The sequence below is a fragment of the Ixodes scapularis genome, unplaced genomic scaffold, assembly GCF_016920785.2.
Source record: "Ixodes scapularis isolate PalLabHiFi unplaced genomic scaffold, ASM1692078v2 PGA_scaffold1__304_contigs__length_218370807, whole genome shotgun sequence".
Taxonomy (NCBI): domain Eukaryota; kingdom Metazoa; phylum Arthropoda; class Arachnida; order Ixodida; family Ixodidae; genus Ixodes; species Ixodes scapularis.
Genome location: NW_024609846.1, coordinates 64,005,963 through 64,024,075, shown reverse-complemented (window position 1 = coordinate 64,024,075; position 18,113 = coordinate 64,005,963). Strand labels below are relative to the sequence as shown.

At 47.1% G+C, this 18,113-nt stretch overlaps 1 protein-coding gene across 1 annotated transcript; it reads right to left on the bottom strand.

Annotated features, from left to right (window-relative positions):
* Window positions 1–7,792: 7,792 nt before the first annotated feature.
* On the bottom strand, window positions 7,793–14,173 carry LOC8051143 (monocarboxylate transporter 12). The gene is made up of 3 exons (XM_029981263.4): window positions 14,032–14,173; window positions 12,322–13,167; window positions 7,793–7,983 (listed from the first exon to the last, which is right to left on the bottom strand). Exons 1-3 carry the CDS (start codon window positions 14,066–14,068, stop codon window positions 7,793–7,795), a joined length of 1,074 nt encoding a protein of 357 aa, XP_029837123.4. The 5' UTR covers window positions 14,069–14,173.
* Window positions 14,174–18,113: the final 3,940 nt, after the last annotated feature.

Below are 18,113 nucleotides of genomic sequence, written 5' to 3'. Positions count from 1 at the left end.
TCACGCTACACGTTCAAGAGGTACATAAGAGGAAATCTATTCCTGAACTAAAAAGCGTGAGCACTCATTGTATACTCAAATCGTACATACGCCCACTATACAACATTTGCTCCTATCAAACTCAACCGCATTCTTTTAAAACAGTAAGCAATCTACCAGAGCGTCAGAACCGCACACCTCCGACAAGATTATTAATCTCCAACACATTCGCGAAGAACGCACAAAACCTCAAAAACTAAGAATAACCTTCCGTAAAACAGGAACGGTCACAAATCCAGTCCCGTTCGCGAGGTGCGACTCGAAAAAACACGCTGCCAACAACCCATGACGGGCACTCATGCACTCGGCGTTCACGCTACCCGAGCTACAAACACGCTACAGCCAAGCTACGCAACACGCCTTCATCAGAAGGGGTAATCACCTTACTGAGAGGCCGTTGTTCCGTGGTACCGGCCACTTACACCAGTACAAAAGGAACAGTACCTGGATCGTGCGAACAGCAGATCTCATTGGACAGCCTATTAACAAAGCTATGTCCGTAACGTCTGGGCATCTACCAGACGTTACCGCTTCACCGCTCGGAGGTGACCACCCAACAGGAGCGACGAGCGCGTAACGGCGGTCCGCACCGAACCCCGCACGGGCTCGATAACCGCGACAAGCGCATCGACGCACGTTAGAGCTCTCCCTCGGCCAAACTCCGACACCGCATAACTAAAAAGTCTTCCAGCTGATGTCAAGGCCGGCCGGGATCGAGCAATGAAAGTACGCCGTTAACGCATCTCGCGACTCTTCGACGTTCTCGAATCGAGCAACGTGTACAGATACAAACGCAGTAGGTTACGCACAAAGCTCGCCCCCAGCCAAGTCAACATGCCGCATGACTGAAAAGTCTTCTTGCGACTGTAAGGACAGGCAGGGTTCGAACAATGTAAGTATCCCACACGCGCACCTCTCAACTTCCGCGCAACGAGCGCGATACCAAAATGCCAAATTATCTAACCGGCCAGTCTTGGAGATGGACGAGCTAATAAACTATATTTGCTCTGCATAAACAGTTTCCGCAGCGTCGAAGTGTCTACAGCATTTACCGCCGCATTCCAACACCCGCTACCCATTCATGCAAAGGCTGCAGTTAGTACAGCGACGGGCTGACCCAACGCACAACAGTTATAGGCCGCCGACGGCCATGCCACTGCCATAATTTCTAGGCTTCCCGGGCGCGTACCCGCCGACGTGAACCGTACGTTTTCCCGGGCCAACCGCGCATCTGTACAGGATAAAACTATGAACAACTCGTCACATCATCGCAAGACCGCCACTCCCCTCGTGCAGGTTTTGACTGCACGAGCCCAGCTCTATTCCCACCTAGCTGTCTCTTCTCCCCTAAATTTATAACTTATCTCTAATCCAGGCCTCTGCACGACCAATTACGCTCTCTACGCCCTCGCGTCCCAACGCGAACCCAACCACGGCCGAGAGCCGTACTGTATCCGGCGGCAGCGCAAAGCGCGCGCTTGCCGCCGCTCCTCCGGAGACGGAGAAAACGAAATGAAAGAGTAACTCCCGCCGCGAGGCTCAACCCTCGATATGGCGGTGTGAGGATCCGGAACCAACTGTGCGCACAATTAAACGGAATCAACCTCACGACTCTACAACCAGATACGCACGGGTCATGCCCATCGCGTCAGACTGGACTCCACGGAGCATTACACACGCACAGCCACTGATAAAGTGAAAACGAAAACTCTGTGGTTTTCGGGATTCCGATGCCCACGCACCGGACATCGCGTACCCGGCACGATTTAGTGGGCTTAGCCCCTAAATGTAGCCTCTGGCCACAAGGTACTCGTTCAAAGCGATCTTGGTCGGAACCACAAGAGCGCATCCGTACCTTGAGACGCTGTCAACTAACGAAGCTCAAAACCGCGCTGACAGCTCAAGCAAGGCCAACTGGGAGCTAGCATGCGGCCAAACCGAGACGCTAGTCTCCTCACGGACAAAATGCAATGCGGGAATAATTTCCAAACACAGTACATGCAACCGCCATCCGCAATGGGAGCCTTCTCCACCCAAAGCGATGCCTCTTTAACGCGTCCGATCAGTAACAAGCGTTACAAACCATTACATCGATACGCGAACAAAGGCGGTTAGGCGCGTCACATCCCCCAAACCGGGAGCTGGCATCTTTCCCAGCGGACGTGAACGGCCGGAGGCGTAGGTGGGGTGACGCCCGACGCTACTTGCCTCGGGAAGTGCGGTAATTTCGACGCACACAGCGCTCTTGCGTAGCAGGATCAACCTGCCAGCATCCAACGGTGCGCTGGACAGCAAATACTCATGGTGCTTCTCGTAACGGGGGATAAGTAAATTCCTGACAGGCTGGGCAAAAGGGTGAATCCCTTAAAACAGCGGTGAAAATCCGCGCCTCCTAGTCAGACAGGCGATAATGTCAGGGCCTCCGTGCGGCGTGCCCGCAACGAAACTTCGTGCGGCGCTCCCGCGACAAAGATGACCCCCAAAAAGAGCGCGAAACAGTGCCCCAATTCAACCGGAAACAGGTTAGAAATCGGAATGCCTGCCTGATCAAAAATCAGGCCTTACGTTGCGGCGCCAGTTTATGCGGGCATCTTCTAGCTCCGATTCCCACAGACCCTGTCCCCGGATGAATATGACACTTCAATACTTCGCTCTCGGCAAAAGGGTTTATTCACTCACTCATTAGGGAGTTTTCGTAGACCGCATTGCCCCCTCCGCTAAGCGTTCCGCAACGAAGAAGTTGCTACTGCGCCTGCGCGCCGATAGCCTTGACCGTGGAGTTCCCGCTATCGTAGCGAGTTGCGGAGGGCCTTGCGGGACGGCGAAAACGATCTACGAAAACTCCCTATTGCCTGGGGGGGTTTCGGGATCGGGGGACGGTCAACAGCGAGGCCGGGGGAGAGTCCGCTGCCACAGCAGCTTCTCCGAGTCCCAGCGGTGGTCGTCCACACCGCGTCATGGGGACGTCGTCGTCCAGGGTCGCTGTCCGGTCCGCTTGTCGAGTCCGCTACTCGACGTAGTGCCCGCACTCCCTGCGCCAGCGTCCAGCGCCGTCTGAGCTCGCCTCCATGACCGGTCCCTTGTCTAGTCGGCAGCCCAAGCCTTCTTCCTTTGTCTCCGTTCCCCTTTTGAGACCTTCCCAAGTCCTTGTCCCGCCGACCGTCCAATCGGGAACCTTGCTGCGAGCCGACCCTCCGACGTCAGCGCTGGGTGAGGGGGCGCTTGCCCCGTTCTTCCCGGAGAGCTCGGACGTTCCGCGACCGGACGGCGACTGGAAACGGGAAGGTCACAGGGAACGAAGGAGCGCCCGACAATACGGCGGCGGGGACCGGCAAGGTCACGGAGAGCGGAGGAGCCAGGGAGAGGGTCCCCACAAGATGACGGGAGAAGCGGCGGGGGCTTGCGACTGGTTGGCCATCGTCGTCTTCTTCGGCCTGGGCTTGTCCGGCAGCAGACCTCTGGTACGACGGCTTCTTCGGACTCCGGCATCTTCGGCGAAGGGTAGCCTTCCGGGGCTGAGCACGTCGCTTGGCCGGGATGTCCTTGGAGGGGTATACGAATAGAATGGAGTACCCCGCACCTCCACAAAAATATCAGGGGTGGTGACCAAAAGAACAATAAATAAACAGGAAGAAATAAACGTTTAATGTGGCGAACGTGTACCAAAAATGAAAGGGTACAAAGGATAATAACAGAGCGTCGCGGGCGTCGAAGTCGGCATAACAGTAGAGTCGAACGGTGGGGCGAGACTGACTGTGGCTCGCCACGCGGAGCCCCTTATGTACATGCGTGGGCTTCTGTAATAGTCGGCGTAGGCAGTTCGACGCGTAGAACATTCGGACCTCGAACATGCCCAACAGGATTCTCAAATTTACCAAAATACTAGTCTGCAGGAATAAACAAAAAGATGCGCCGCTGCCAGGAATCGAACCCTTGCTTTTCGCATGGGAGCCAGGTACGATAACATTCAATGGGCGTTGGGCGTAATTCACTGGCGGAGCCGTATAGTCGAAGAGTTCGGTCAATAATTGGTAAGAATAGGGCGAAAATAAAGGCGCGTAATTGGCCGAAATCGTTTTAATAAACTTGGGCGCCTTGATTGACAACTCTTGTGACCCAGCACCAACCACGAATGGGCCCCTAGCGGAAGATATGAGGTTAACTTATATCTTGCAATCACGATTTCTAGGTAAGGATGTATTCAAGTATCTTATTACAGCAGGCAAGAGTTCAAGGTTGCCTGCCTTAGTAACTGAAAAGGCCACGCGAGTGGCGTTGTCGTCACGGCTGCATTTAGAATGCACTCTATATTTCTTTTGATCGCAGTCGCAGTCGCGGTCAACACCGAGTGGACAGTAAGAACCGTGGACACGGCTCCGTCGGTATTTTGACCCTGACATCGAACACGCGCCCCAGGTTCGGAGTTTCGCCTCATGTTTCAGGAAACATTTCACGTCAATTGACCCCGTAAGTACGAAGTCACCGCTCGAAACAAACAGTTGCCAGTGGCGTTTCTTTGAGTACGAATACATGGGACTAGATTTCGCTCCGAAAGAACGAGCGGTCAAAAATGGAACGTGGAATTGAAACGCCTGAAAATAATAGATATGGCGAGCCTAGATTTCACACTTAGCACGAACGAATAAGTTTGCCGAGCGTCGGCTGTTTCTGAAATATTTGCGACGGCAACTTCGTGTCCTTCAGACGTCTCGAGATGCGTGCTACAGACGACAAACGCATGACGAACGCACACAGAATAATAGAAGTACACCGTCTGCAAGAGTTCCAATCGTTTGCACAATAGTACGATTTTAATTTTGTAGTTATATGATATTTACGAGGTTTATAAGACAAATTTTTTTTTTTTTTTTGCGTGCGATAGGATAATGTCTGGTTAAAATCATCACACAGATGGAGATCTGCTGAAAATACAGCAAGAAAAATTATGTATTAAGAACGTAATATCAAATTCGTTAGGTCCTTTTTTTATTTTGCGGGTGAGTTCGTTGTAATGAAGGTGCAATTATTTTGACTCTAATAGGAGCAGTTTGAGAACCCAAACTTTTTTTTTTTAGGATCGCAATATTCGCAATATAGGTGTGTGTCTTGTACCTGTTTGTAATTATCACACTGAGAAAAATATCCTACCGATTCTTCAGTTTTAAGTATGAACCTCAATAGCGAAAGAACTGGATAACAACATCAGGTAAGTTGTATTGCCGCGTGCGTGACCTAATAGGAACGCTATTCCTTGCGTCTAGAAGATTCGTGTTTACTTTTACCACGAGTGTAAAAGGTAAGGATGCAGAATAACCTTGCCTAGTCAGTCTCGAAAATTCTAGGTCGAATCTTCAAGATGTCAAGTGTAGTAGATAAGTGGGCAAGCGTCAGTCAATAGTGACAGATGGGCCAGTTGGTACATGATCTTTTTTGACAAAATGCGCCGCAAGGCAGGGACAGAATAAGGGAGACAACACGAAGTGCTTCTTTAAACTAAATGTTTATTGAAACAACGCACACTATTTATACAGCCAATCTGGCTTCTCAAGCAGGAATGCATATTCTTTGTGCGAGTGAGTCGGCCAAACTCAAGCGTGAGCTTTGCCGACTCACTCGGGTTCTCCTGACGACGAGGCACATTCACTCTCGCTCCAGCCAGCTATCACGGCGACGCCGCAACGTACGCTGCCGCTGTTTCAACATATTCCTTCTTTGGTTTCTGGCACAAGTTTGCCGATTAAACCTTTATTCTCAGTTTACGCTCCTCCAGCCTTTTTCCTCCGCGACATTTCTGCTGAGGTGCAAGGTAAAAGAAAAAAAAAGTTTTTTCTCGGTCTTGCACATGGCAATGTATATATGTTGCGGACAGTTCGTTTATCGCACAAATATTTGCTGAAGAACTGTGCTGGTCAGAAATCCTAGAAATGTGTGCTGTCCTGCACTTCGACCTTGATATCCCTCACGTTGCCGTCTTACGAGATTGGGCTTCACTGTGTTTTCAGCTTCTCAAATATTGCGGAAGCGAGCTCCACGGGAAGGCGCTCACGCGATCGCGTACTCCCTTAAAAATAAATAAATAAAAAATAAATTTACGAGGCTATTGTTTTCTCTGTTAGCAAGGTGAAATCGGTTGTAAAACTTTAGTACTGGCGTTTATCACCGCTTTATGGTACTGAGACGATAGAAAAATTGTTTATTATTAGATATTGAAAAGACACAATGCTTACAGAAAATTATTTACTTTTTTATCAGACAATTTTGAACCTCACGTTGAGCCCCTATGCGTTTGTCCATAACAACGGCCCTCGCAACGGTTTGTTTGGAGGGTGGCACCATGTTGTGACGTCATCACTTGCGCGGTAAATGTCACCTTTTCTGGATCAGTAAACACACTCAACACTTTGAAACTCCCTATTTCCATCAATCTCTTACAATTATCCATTCGTCTAAACTCAACCTCATCCAGAAAAAAAAAAAAAAAAAAAATTGCGACGTGGCATTGGACATTTTTAAGGTCATCCCAGATATCTTTACTTCGCAGTATCATCACGGGGGGATTATGCGGCGCTGGCGGCGGCGCCACTTTCGCCGCTCCATACCGGCTCCGTCCGGCTCCTCCCACTGACCAAACTTTCTCTATGTATTCCTATATTTACAAGTCCTCAACCCAGCGTGCGATCTCCACGGCCCTGCATGTGCACGTTCGTCGCTTCGCAAAGCGCGCAAATCACGCGCCGTTTGCAAGTGCACTACAAAAGGAACCGGCCAGGAGCCCTTTATAGGCCCGTAGCTCTCAAGTTTTGAGCAGCGCTCCAGGCGAGCAAAATAGAATATTTGGCTCGCGCTTCGAACGTACGTCATCACGCTTCCCCACTACAGTTTTTTATACTCCGTTCCATTATAAGTGTCAGCGTAGCAGAGGCTACGAGGGCGAGCTCCATGCTTTCACTGTCCCTGCCAAGCAGGCACGCGCGCTCGTGCAGTGCGAGCACCGTTCACGGGAACATGCTTTAGCAAGTATAGCTTCGGCTTCGCTATCAAGTAAAGTGAAACATTCGGGCTCGCGGAAGCTATGAAAGAGAGCAATAAAATAAAAAAAGCTGAAAGGAATGTTTAATGGGACGCTGAGGCCGCGAGCAGCATAATTCTTTTTTTTTTTTATTTTAGTTTCTTTTTAGACGTTTTGTGATCGCGCGTCTACAGATGCTGACAGATGCTTGCATTCGAACGTGGCCCGTGCAAAATCGAACGTTACAGCGTCGCCTGGATGGTGCTACCAGCATAACATGGTCGCGTCTTGCGGACGCGCTCGCGCCCCCTGCCCGAGAGCAACGGGTCACAGACGGTTGCAAGCGAGGGGACTGGCCGCCGCCTCTCCGTTCGTGCGGGAAAGCCCATGCAATTTCAAGCTTGAAAAAGTTATCTTGACGCGCACGCCGCACGTGCATGCACGCATGGGGCACCAGTCGGGTCGCCATACTTGCAATTGTCTATATACGACTCTCGTGACCGGGCGCGTTTTAACCTAATTACGACAAAAATTTACATTTAAGTGAACATGGTACCATGGTGCATCCCGAATCGAGGGGGCTTGCTCGCGTAAAAGGAAGCGGTAAAAGTGAGCCTTACAGGTGTGCTTTATTTTTGAAGCCAGCTTGCGCTTTTGTATGAGATAAAATGCCACTCGGTCTTCTATAATAACCATACATTATCAGTTTTATGAAATTTATTCAAATCATAAAACAGTGCCGTTTCAGGTATTCCTGGTTTGCTCAGTTGAACTGCGCTGGCTCCCTTCCTGCGCATTTTGTCCTGGCGCCCAAACATGGTGGCGCTTTCTTTCAACACAGGTAACAAAAAGAAAGAAGCCAAAAAGAAGCAGCAGTATTGCTCCGTACATTCTGTACAGGTCATCGTAGCTTCCTCCGAAGTCTCTAAAGAATCCTGGAGGACAAACGAAAACAATGACCAACGAAATACAATTAGCACTTTTCCTTTACTTCACTCTAATATACGGGCAGCAACTAAGGGAGAGAAGGAGACAAGAGCGCACAGGGACTTGAGAACAACGTGTTCTGAGTGGAGTGATTAGAGTGCAGACGCAAGGCTGGCTGGTTGCCTTTGTCTGGACTGCACTGTTCGAACGCCAAACGCCGGACGCCAGAGTTCTGCAGTCTAACGGGTCTGACGACTGCAGCGGAGACAAAGGCAGCTATGCGGAGGGCAAGTTCGTCTGCTTTTTGCGGAAAGGTTGCAATGACGTCAAAGACTCCGACCTCTGATTGAATCTGAGTGGAAGGCTAGTGGGTAGAGCTCGATGCTAGCTCCTTTGATGTCTACCCACTGCCCTTCCAATCAGAGCCAATCAAAGCTCAATGTTCTGCCGCCCTCGTGCTTTGTCGCCTCCTCCTCTCCCTCAGTTTCTGCCCGCATAGTCACTGACAGCTGGTGAAACGCAGGGCGTGGGGTTTTAACACGCTACGTGTTAAAACCCCACGCCCCTATACTTCTTCGCACTGCAGCAACGAGCTTGAGTGAGCCTAGAGCAGTAAACTCGAGAACTTACGCCCCCCCCCCCCCCCCCCCCACACACACACACACACACCAACCCCGGCCGCCACCATCTCGCTCGTTTGCAATATTAGTGATCAGGTGACGTCAAGGTGGCTGGCGGTCCGATCACGGCGGTGCGAGTCGCGTTGAACCGCTAAGATCATGCTGTGGGAGCTGGTTATTAGAGGGTTTTAGAAGATCGTTTGGGCACCCCCGCTGCGCTATACGCTAGAGCGACAAAGCTACTGCACTCTTAGAAATAGGGGTTGCATAGGGGTACACCCCTTGTCTCATATGTAACTCCCTAAAACAACATTAGGACGTTCAGTCCACTGACGTTGAGTTGGCGATACCAACTTTTTCGAGCGTATTGATAGCTGTTGGATATAACGTACTAAATAGCTAATGTGCGTATGATATGCTAGAGAAAAAAAAAAAACACAGGTTTTTCAGCAGGGTCAAAGAAAACCTTGATTGTCTTACTGTAGCATTTAATGCGTACATTAACTATTTTAAAAAGTTGTAACGGTGGACTATCAAGCCGCTCTTGAAAGTCTGTATCCACGGATCGATATCTGTAGACTGAGCGTTGAATTATTGTTTTGGGGTGTTACATATGGAAATAGGCGGTGTACTTCTATACACCCCCTATTTCTTAGAGTGTTCGGATGCGCGATGCTAGCGGAGAATGAGCGGATCTGAAGACGTTAGCGGAGGCGCGCTGTTTTTCGAGTGTAGCGAGAAACGTAGTGCGCGTTGCGCGGCACACTAGCGTGGGTCTCGCGAGAACGAGTCTTGGCGAGACTAGGGAGAGCCAGCGAGGGACGCAATTCAGGATGACCGTCACGCCGCGCCTTTACGCTCTGTCCCCCTCACAATCGCGGTCCTGAGGAGCGGATATTATATTGCTGCTGCCAGAAGTAGCCGCGACATAGCCGTGCCAGGACTGCAACAGGTAGAGATTTATGGCGGACATGCTAAATACAGCCACGGGGAGGAAAACAAGCTTCACACTTCGTGATGCTGTGAGCAAAGGGTGCGGCCTCCTGTTCGGCTGCTTTCGTCGTGAGGACAGAACCGACCAATGGAGCGAGCGAGCAGGCGGACCTGAAGGACTTCTGTGGCGTTTACTTGTTGGTGAAAATTGAGAAAGATGAAAGAAAGGCGGATCGCAACGGCAGAACATAAGAGCTTCTTCGTTGTCAATTATGTTTGAAAATTTCTCTCGATGGCTTTGTCGTTTGACTCATATCGAATTGGATTGGACAGCTTGGCCGTCAGTTGTGTTCAATTACAAACATATTAATCATTTAGTTAAAAAAAACAATAAAACAAGCAAAGATTAGCACTTTCTTCGGTAAAGACAAAATATTATACTACGATGGAAACGTTAATAAAAAAATGCAAAGACTTGCTTTACGAGCTTTTATTTTACTCAAGTCTTAGTGTCTAAGAGACCGCTAGTGGCGTTGCGTTAGCTCTCATAGCGCTGTAATGTGTAGCGGTTTACGAACGTTCTATTAAAACCTGAACTGGCGGTTCCGCTCGCCGGATGCAGCGGAGGACGTAGCGGATTGCGAATCGCGTAACGGGAGGGACTGGACGATATATCAAAACACCCTAATTGTAACATAATTGTGACATATGTAACATAATTGTAACATAATTGTGACATATGCGTCAAACATGTCACAAGACTTGTTGGGCACGTGTGGCACGTGAGAGAATTATATCTTGGCACCTACAGGATAGAATCGGCCATGTCATTGCGCGCTATAGCAGTGCTCGAACATCGCGGGGATAATGTTCGCATGACATTTTTTTATTATTTTATTTTGTTCCGTTTGAACGTAAGAATGTTGAGGACTGTTAAGAATGTTAAGACGCTTACAAATCGCTGTAATCCGAAACTAGAGCGCAGCTCTTGACGATGAGTAAGGGAGGGTACGGAGGAGAGGTATGCCCGTCCTTCTCCTCCGTACCCTCCCCTCCTATTTCCCCGCTAAACTTAACGGGTTAAGTTTCCGCTAAATTTAGCGGATTAAGTTTTCCCGCTAGATTTATCGGGGCAATTGACGTCACGTGACCGCAACACCAATTCAGTTTCCCCGCTAAATTTGGCGGGAAAACTGCAATGTCGCATAATGGAACGCGCGCGGCTACGCCTACGCCGACGGCGACGCCGTTCGACTCGGAAACGGGCGCGTAACTTTTCTCAAATAAAATTTACGCGACGCTTATGGAGCATCTGCGAGTGGAAGTCAAGAAGTAATGTGTGAGGCCTTTCGATGGCTTTGTCGGACTGTGACGCAAGCTCGAGGGTACTTTGATGGCAACGCTTCCTTAGAATTTCTGTAGGGAGCTGTGGTATAGCGGCCTCAAGACCTTGATAGCCCTATGGAGGTCTTGATGTGAAAAGATCATCCGGTTGTCGTACCCACAAGGAGTGCTCCTGTGAAGAGGTCGCTGACGTCACATCCGGCGCGAAAAAAGAGCGAGAAAAATAAATGATTTTAGCTGCGTCTAAGACGTTTCTCTTCGTTGTCTGTCCTTGTACTCGGAAGTTTCTTCATTTTTCCGTACCAGGGTCTCAGGGGTTACATTATTTGTAATTATCACGAGCTCGCCGGCACAATAACTGTTTTTTTCGTGCAATATTTATGTCCCGACACGCATTTTAAGTTGGAACCGGCTTCGCAAAAGTGGCTGTGCCGTTAAAAAAAGAAATACAAAATTATACAGAAGCCAATATTGCAGTATCATCGAACCAAAGGCATTTTGTGAGAATTCCATCCTTTGCAAGGAGATTTGAAGAGAGACGCTCCCGTCCCATCGCGTACCTCTTCACCACGCTTTTGCCTTCAACTCTTTTTCTCTCTCCCTCTCTCCGCGCCGAGAAAATTTCCAAGAGAAGAAAATAGGGAAGATAATTATCCATCAATTGCACTCACGGCTTCGTTTAATTAGCGTTTCGCGACGAAAATGTGGCGTAAAAAACCTTGTTTTCAGGTCAAATAGTTTGTCATATGGGTGGGTTTAGGCTATTCTTTAGCGCTATGTCCTCATACGATGGTAAATAAGATGAACGTTTAACATCAATAGTAGGTTCAAATAAAGAGACTGAACTTTGTAACAAAAAAACAAAAAAATAAATGTGCTTGCTTGTTGGTGTCTGTGTCGCGCTTTGTACACTTCAGTTGAAAAATGACAATGACACAAATAAACCTCTTTCAAAATTGCGCACAATCTAGCAGGTTATGAGCCAATTATCCGTATCCGCCATTGTTCGGGCACGTTCTCTGATTCCTTGTTGGATACGAGGGCAGCGTCAGCGCTCGGCGTGACCTCGGCCCAGTTTCTATCGAAACAAAGTACTGCGTCAGCGCTTCGTGAGGGCTCTGATCCAATCATGCATTACGCGCCCAAAAAATGGGCGCCGCGAATGTCGCTTTGTGGTCTTCAGGAGGGTCTATGAGGAGAACAAGTCCTCTGCTTCGCGTGCGAGGGTTGCGGTGACGTCAGAATGACGCCGAGTTCTGATTGGCCTTGATTGGAAGGATAGTGGGTAGATCGCAATGCTAGATGTCTTAAGGTCTACTCACTATTTTTATTGAATTAGTCAATAAGAGCATTCTGAATGATCGCAACCTCTGTACAATGATCGCAACCCCTGAGAACACGCAAAGTACTATTCCCCTTGGGTTATTCTTCTCATTTGAGACAACTTACCAATTATGGTGGGAGTAGTGAATGTCAGAGGCAACAAGACCACTCCCGCGACACCGTAGATTGCCGAGATCCATTCGATTCCAAGGTAATCCGCTATCAGGACGCTCTTCATGGAAGTAAGGAACCCTAAAGAAATATATACGCACAAACAGACGAAAAGGACGTGTGCATGGAGTATCATGTTTGACATCAATATCATAGAACCACCTCCTATTATGATGTTAATCATCACAAGATTACTGCGTTGGATCAACTTTGCATCGGCTAAAAGTGGAACGAGCAGTCGCCCGGCGATTTGAGCACATGATCCGTAAATGATCAGAAACTCTGCATCTGAAAGTGACAGTCCTTTGTCTAACCCATAGTCGACCATGGTAGATACGAACACGGAGAATATCATATCCCCGATCGCGGCACACGAGACGATCACATAGAACATAGGTTTGCGCAGTAGCAACAACAGGGAAGGCAGGTTTCTCGAGTGTTCATGGTTGCCATTTGCTTTAGAGCCTTTATTCTGATCCAGGTTCGCCAGTTGGGATTGGATACCCCTGGTGCCTTCTAGGATTGGGTGTCTTTCTTTTGTAACACACTGCTTGAGACACATCCAGGGCGGTTCTTTCAACAAGAGACCGAATGCCGTGACGTGAGTGATGATTCCCCCGTAGATGAGAAGTGTGCCACGGAATCCGTACTTGTCTTGTAAATAGGCGAGAAACTTTGGAAAGGCCAGACCAGAACAGGACATTCCGGAATAATAAATGCCTGAAGTTAAGGCTCTGTACCGGTCGAAGTACATATTAAGAAGGACACTCAATGTCATCATGGAGAGCCCGTAACCCAGACCTGCAAAAAAAAAAAAAAAAAAATACAAGGAAACATTTAATTTTTCTTTTTGAGTTTTTACCAAACATTTTAGGCTACAAATAGAGTAACTTTTATAGAATAATGTCCAATGGACCGAAACAGAGTTATAAAATTTGCATAATTTTTGGAGCTCAAGGTATTTGCCCTCTCTCAAATTATTGTGCATAAGACGTTCAAAAATTTAGCTTTCAAAAATAATCTATGCTCTTCCGGTGGAATCAATTGGTTTGCATATATATGTGTGCTTTTCTGTCAAGATTCCATAGTTCTCCCTCTCCAGTCCCACTGGGAAACACATTTTTCGAATGGTAATTGCCAATTTGTAGGGACTGAAACACTTAGAAACAAGAGCATCCATGTTCAATCTGGAATATAGTTTTTCTCCTCATAATATCATCGTTTACAATCATGTCATATTGGCATAGAACATTAAATTAAGGTAAGAAAAAAAAAGGGAATTTTCTAACCTTTCAAAAGCATCACTCAGGGAACTCCACATTGCTGATTTCTCGCAGATAGATACAGTAAACGACTTCTTTTTCGCGGGCTCAATAATTCGCAATTTAGGTCAAAGCTGAAGTTTTAGAATAATTCGCGAGTTTTTAATTTCACGACGCAGTGGGATCTCAGTATTTATTTAAATATGTTTACAGTTTACCGGAATGTTTCGCGGGACCTATTTTTCGCGAATTGCAGGCCATTTGCGAAATCCGCGAAAATGAGGTCCTCGCGAAAATTTGGTCGTTTACAGTATGTTATTTTTAAATTCGACATATCAAAGCAATATATGAAGAAAAAAAACAACCGAGAAAAGAAAATAATAGTGGAGATGGGTTGCCTTACCGTGAATGATACCGAACGTGATTGTCATGTACGTCATGTTGGACACAAACGCCGATGCCAGAATTCCTGTCCACAGCAGGACTCCTCCCACGAAAAATATTTGAAATAATGTTATGCGGTGCTGCAGGACGGCTAAGAAAATACCTGTACAAAAAGTCAGTTTGTTACTTTCTTCAATATAGCATAGATAGTTTCGAAACCTTCGTCTTTTTTATTATTTCCGTGACTCCAAAGCCTGACTGGAACGCAAAAGAGGAACATCTAAAACCGGAATCTTGTATTTTTTCGGTAACCGAAAATAAACTGCTATCAGATTGGTCAATGAACCGAAGCCGAATGCGAAACCGTAATAGATCGTTCCGTAATTCATATAGACCTTTTCATTTTAGTAGTTGCCTCACCGGCGGATAGAGGGCGCTGACGCACTCGGCGCCATTAGGTTGCTTCAATTTGGTGGGTTTCGGTTTCAACGTGAACGCGGCTACATTGCTGTTTTACGTTGTTGCTGCTTAATTTTGTGATACGATTATTTCGCTTGTAGCACACAACCATTGAAACAGCGGTATTGAGCTACTTTGAGGAATACGAAGTGTATTTGAGCCTGAATTGCGGGCTTTTTTTACCAACTCCTTTGATGTATCTGATTCTGGTCGGTTGCGAAACGGCTGACTGATGTACAGGGAAGGTTACCATCGCCTACGGCCGTACCCGATGACACCAGCTTCCAGAAAAACAAACTAATGAAGAGGCTAACACGTGAATATAAAGGAGCATATTGGCAGCTTCATTAGCAATGTGCTGAATCGGCCAGAACAGATGAACTCGCGAGTTTACTACTCACTGTTTGGTTTTCGTAGACACCCAACCATTAGTGAACTTAGCAGCCTAAGAACGTATCGTGTAATGACGCAGATAATTGATATAAACAAGTAGTGTCGTCTCGGCCTCTTTTTTTGTTTGTTTTTAATTCAGTACTCGAGTATGTTTTGACATGCCGAGTAGGAAATTCCTTAAATTATCAACCCTGCTAAAATACTCGTAAGCAGCATTTCGCGATATTGGCTATAGAAAATAAATTATTGTCATATGAACCTTTGCTTAGTCAAAATATGATATAAGTGACAGGCCCGTCAAATTAAATCTGGCATTTGTCTTCCGTAAAATTGGCCAAATAAAATTAGAGGGCGCAGGAGGAGAAATACCTCGGAAAGTTTGGCCGAATTCTAGCGCTAGGCACCACTTCACGGAGCTGTGTGAACAAATATCTATTGGTTTGAACAGATTCGCTTTGTAAATCTCGGCGCCACCAGCTACCAAAGGTAAACCTCTATTCGCTATCGGCAATTCTAAACTCAAGTGATTGTTATGCAGATTTTTTTTTTCGGCGTTAAATATTGCGGATTTCAGATACTGGCAAAAGCTAAACAGCGTACGAAAAAAGAAAAGCGTCGTTATTATAGCGCATGCGGCGAACAGAAACCGCGTTTTGGATTTGCAAATAGAAACGACGTTATTTCTTTGTGCACGCATTCTAAAACTCGCTACTGTTAAGTGTCTGTGGCAGTTTCTTACACGGGAAGTCCCAACCTTTGTGTTAAAATAAATTATGTGGATGGGACTGGTTATCTGAATATAATCAATAAATCACTTAAATGACTGTCGATATGGGAGAGAGCACAATATATAATAAACCGACCAACCGAATGTTGACGTCGCAAAAAAAGATTGAGAACCTTACACATGTAGGTGTGTGATGAACAAACAAATCACCTAATGTTGACGTACCATTATTCCTAGCCTCAGATAAAATACAAGTTAAACGTTCGTTGTCTATATGCTCTGCGAGTTTACTCACATAATGAACAGAAACTGTTTTCGATAAATTATGAATACAAAAAACGATACTTTCAGGAAATGCAGATATATTCTCCTTGCGCTCACTATTCTTGACGCCTTCCTATCCTAAATGCCCGATATAAATATACGCGCTTCTTACTGAGAATGTTCCTCCATTATTAGTGAACAAACCTCAGTTGTCATAAAAACCTTTAAACCCTCGTGATGTCTTAGTCGTCAAGTAGACGTAACGGACTACAGTTTCTGAAGTAAGGCAAGAAAGCGCGGTGAAACGCGTCGAAAAACACGAATACAACGCATCCGCCAAGGCGCGGTAGGGAAAGTGACTGCCGCGTCACGTGATTTCAATAAGGCAGCGCTCATGCGGAGGAGGATGAAAAGGTCTATACTGTAACGCGACTCTGCGCGCAGGAGAGCTTAGCTAATAAAGGCAGGTCCAACCATTTGAATTTCAATGTGCAGTGTGCCGAGTGTGCTGTGATCTCCTGTAACTGCTGCCGCACTGACGTCATTCGTGGGCTAGACCTGAAATACTCCCAACCTGTGGGCAAAGAGACTGAAGCTATTTACACTGATTGCGAGATCAAATTAACGCACAATTCAAGAGAAGTAATCGGTTTTAAGATTGCTGGTACGATTTCGCGCCCACAGTACAATAATTATGAATGAAATATATAAACATCCATATGTAGGTGAACTGTTCTTGAACTACATACGAGCGTATCAGTGGCTACAAGACGTCATAGCACGCCTGACACCCTTGGCACGGTCAAAGATCGCAAATTTGTGAACGTAGCCTCACAGTCATTTCATGGAACCGACGTAACGGAAATGCTTGACGGAGGGACGTTCTTACTGACTCCCAGACGGCCATTCGACGTTTGAGAGCTGGTCGCATCTCATCCCAAGCCTTTCATGCTCTCCAAATGAAAGGCTTCGCCCTCCCCAAGGTGGCTCTGGTCTGGACCCCAGGTCACGAATTCATCGAAGGCATTCGGCACGCCCACGGCGCCTCCCGAGCTGGCGCCATTCGGGCACCCTAAGCGGACACGGAACAATTCACTGAAGATTTCTCGCCTCTCGCAATCACCTTCCCCAAAGTCCTGGCGTTTCAACGCGGCCAGTGTTTCAAGTATCCACCACCTCATCACTCTCTATCCCGCGAGGGGGCCTCGACCTGGCGTCCGATACAGATGACAACATTCAAACATTTGGCACTCCTGCATAGATTCTATCCACACAAATATCCAGACACTTGTCCACATTGCAGCGAGTATCCATCCCTTTACCACGTCAGATGGGCGTGTCTCTCCAACCGCTCGATCCCCCTTCCCCTTCCCTTTCCTACGAGACCGGGGAAGCTGCGCTGTTCAGCCCCTCCCCGATGACCAGCAAATGCTTGTACAAAGGGCGAAGGCTGCGGCAAGGGCACTGGAGCCCTGGACTAAGGGCCCCACTTAGACGAGAACACTCGTTTTCAGTCAATAAAAGTTTACTCCCCCTCTTCCTCTCTGTAGACGGCTGTCATCATACATAATGGTAGCTACAGTTACACAGGTGTCGAAACACATGCGTTTTGATGGCGCTTCGCGTAGTGGCTCCGAAGACCGCAGTTTAAAAACGTCATTGAATCACCCGTAATTTTAAACACCATCTATAATTCTAGAGCTTAGATGGTGCGTCAAATGACGGGTGGCACGTTTGAGGGAGAAGGTGATGTCAATTCTCTCCGCTGGAGTGCCACAACTGAGGTGATATAATAACGTTGGTATAAAATGATGACGTCGCATTCTTTTCAGATTTTCAGCGAAAAGTACAAGGTAACCGAGGCGAGTATGAAGTTATTCTATGAAATTGTCTAGAAGCTCTGAAGTGCGCTCGACTTGGGCACACCCAGGAACGCACCCTTACAACAATTATGATTGAGTTTCAATTGAGATTCTGATGCATTGTTATAGAGTCAATTGCAACTCAATATGAACTCAACATCTAATGAGTTTGATAATAAAAACTCAATATCCATTCTATTAAATTATATTTCGAATTTGCTGATTAGAGATGTAAATAAGTTTTATCATTAAGAACTCAACACCCAATAATTTGAGCGCACTCGTTAGGCACGCATTTGAATTCTCTCACTCGACAAGTATTTCGTTGTCTCCTCAGAAATTTAAAAGAGTTTTTATAGTTGAGTAATACGCATAACCTGATTTGCACCTATGCAG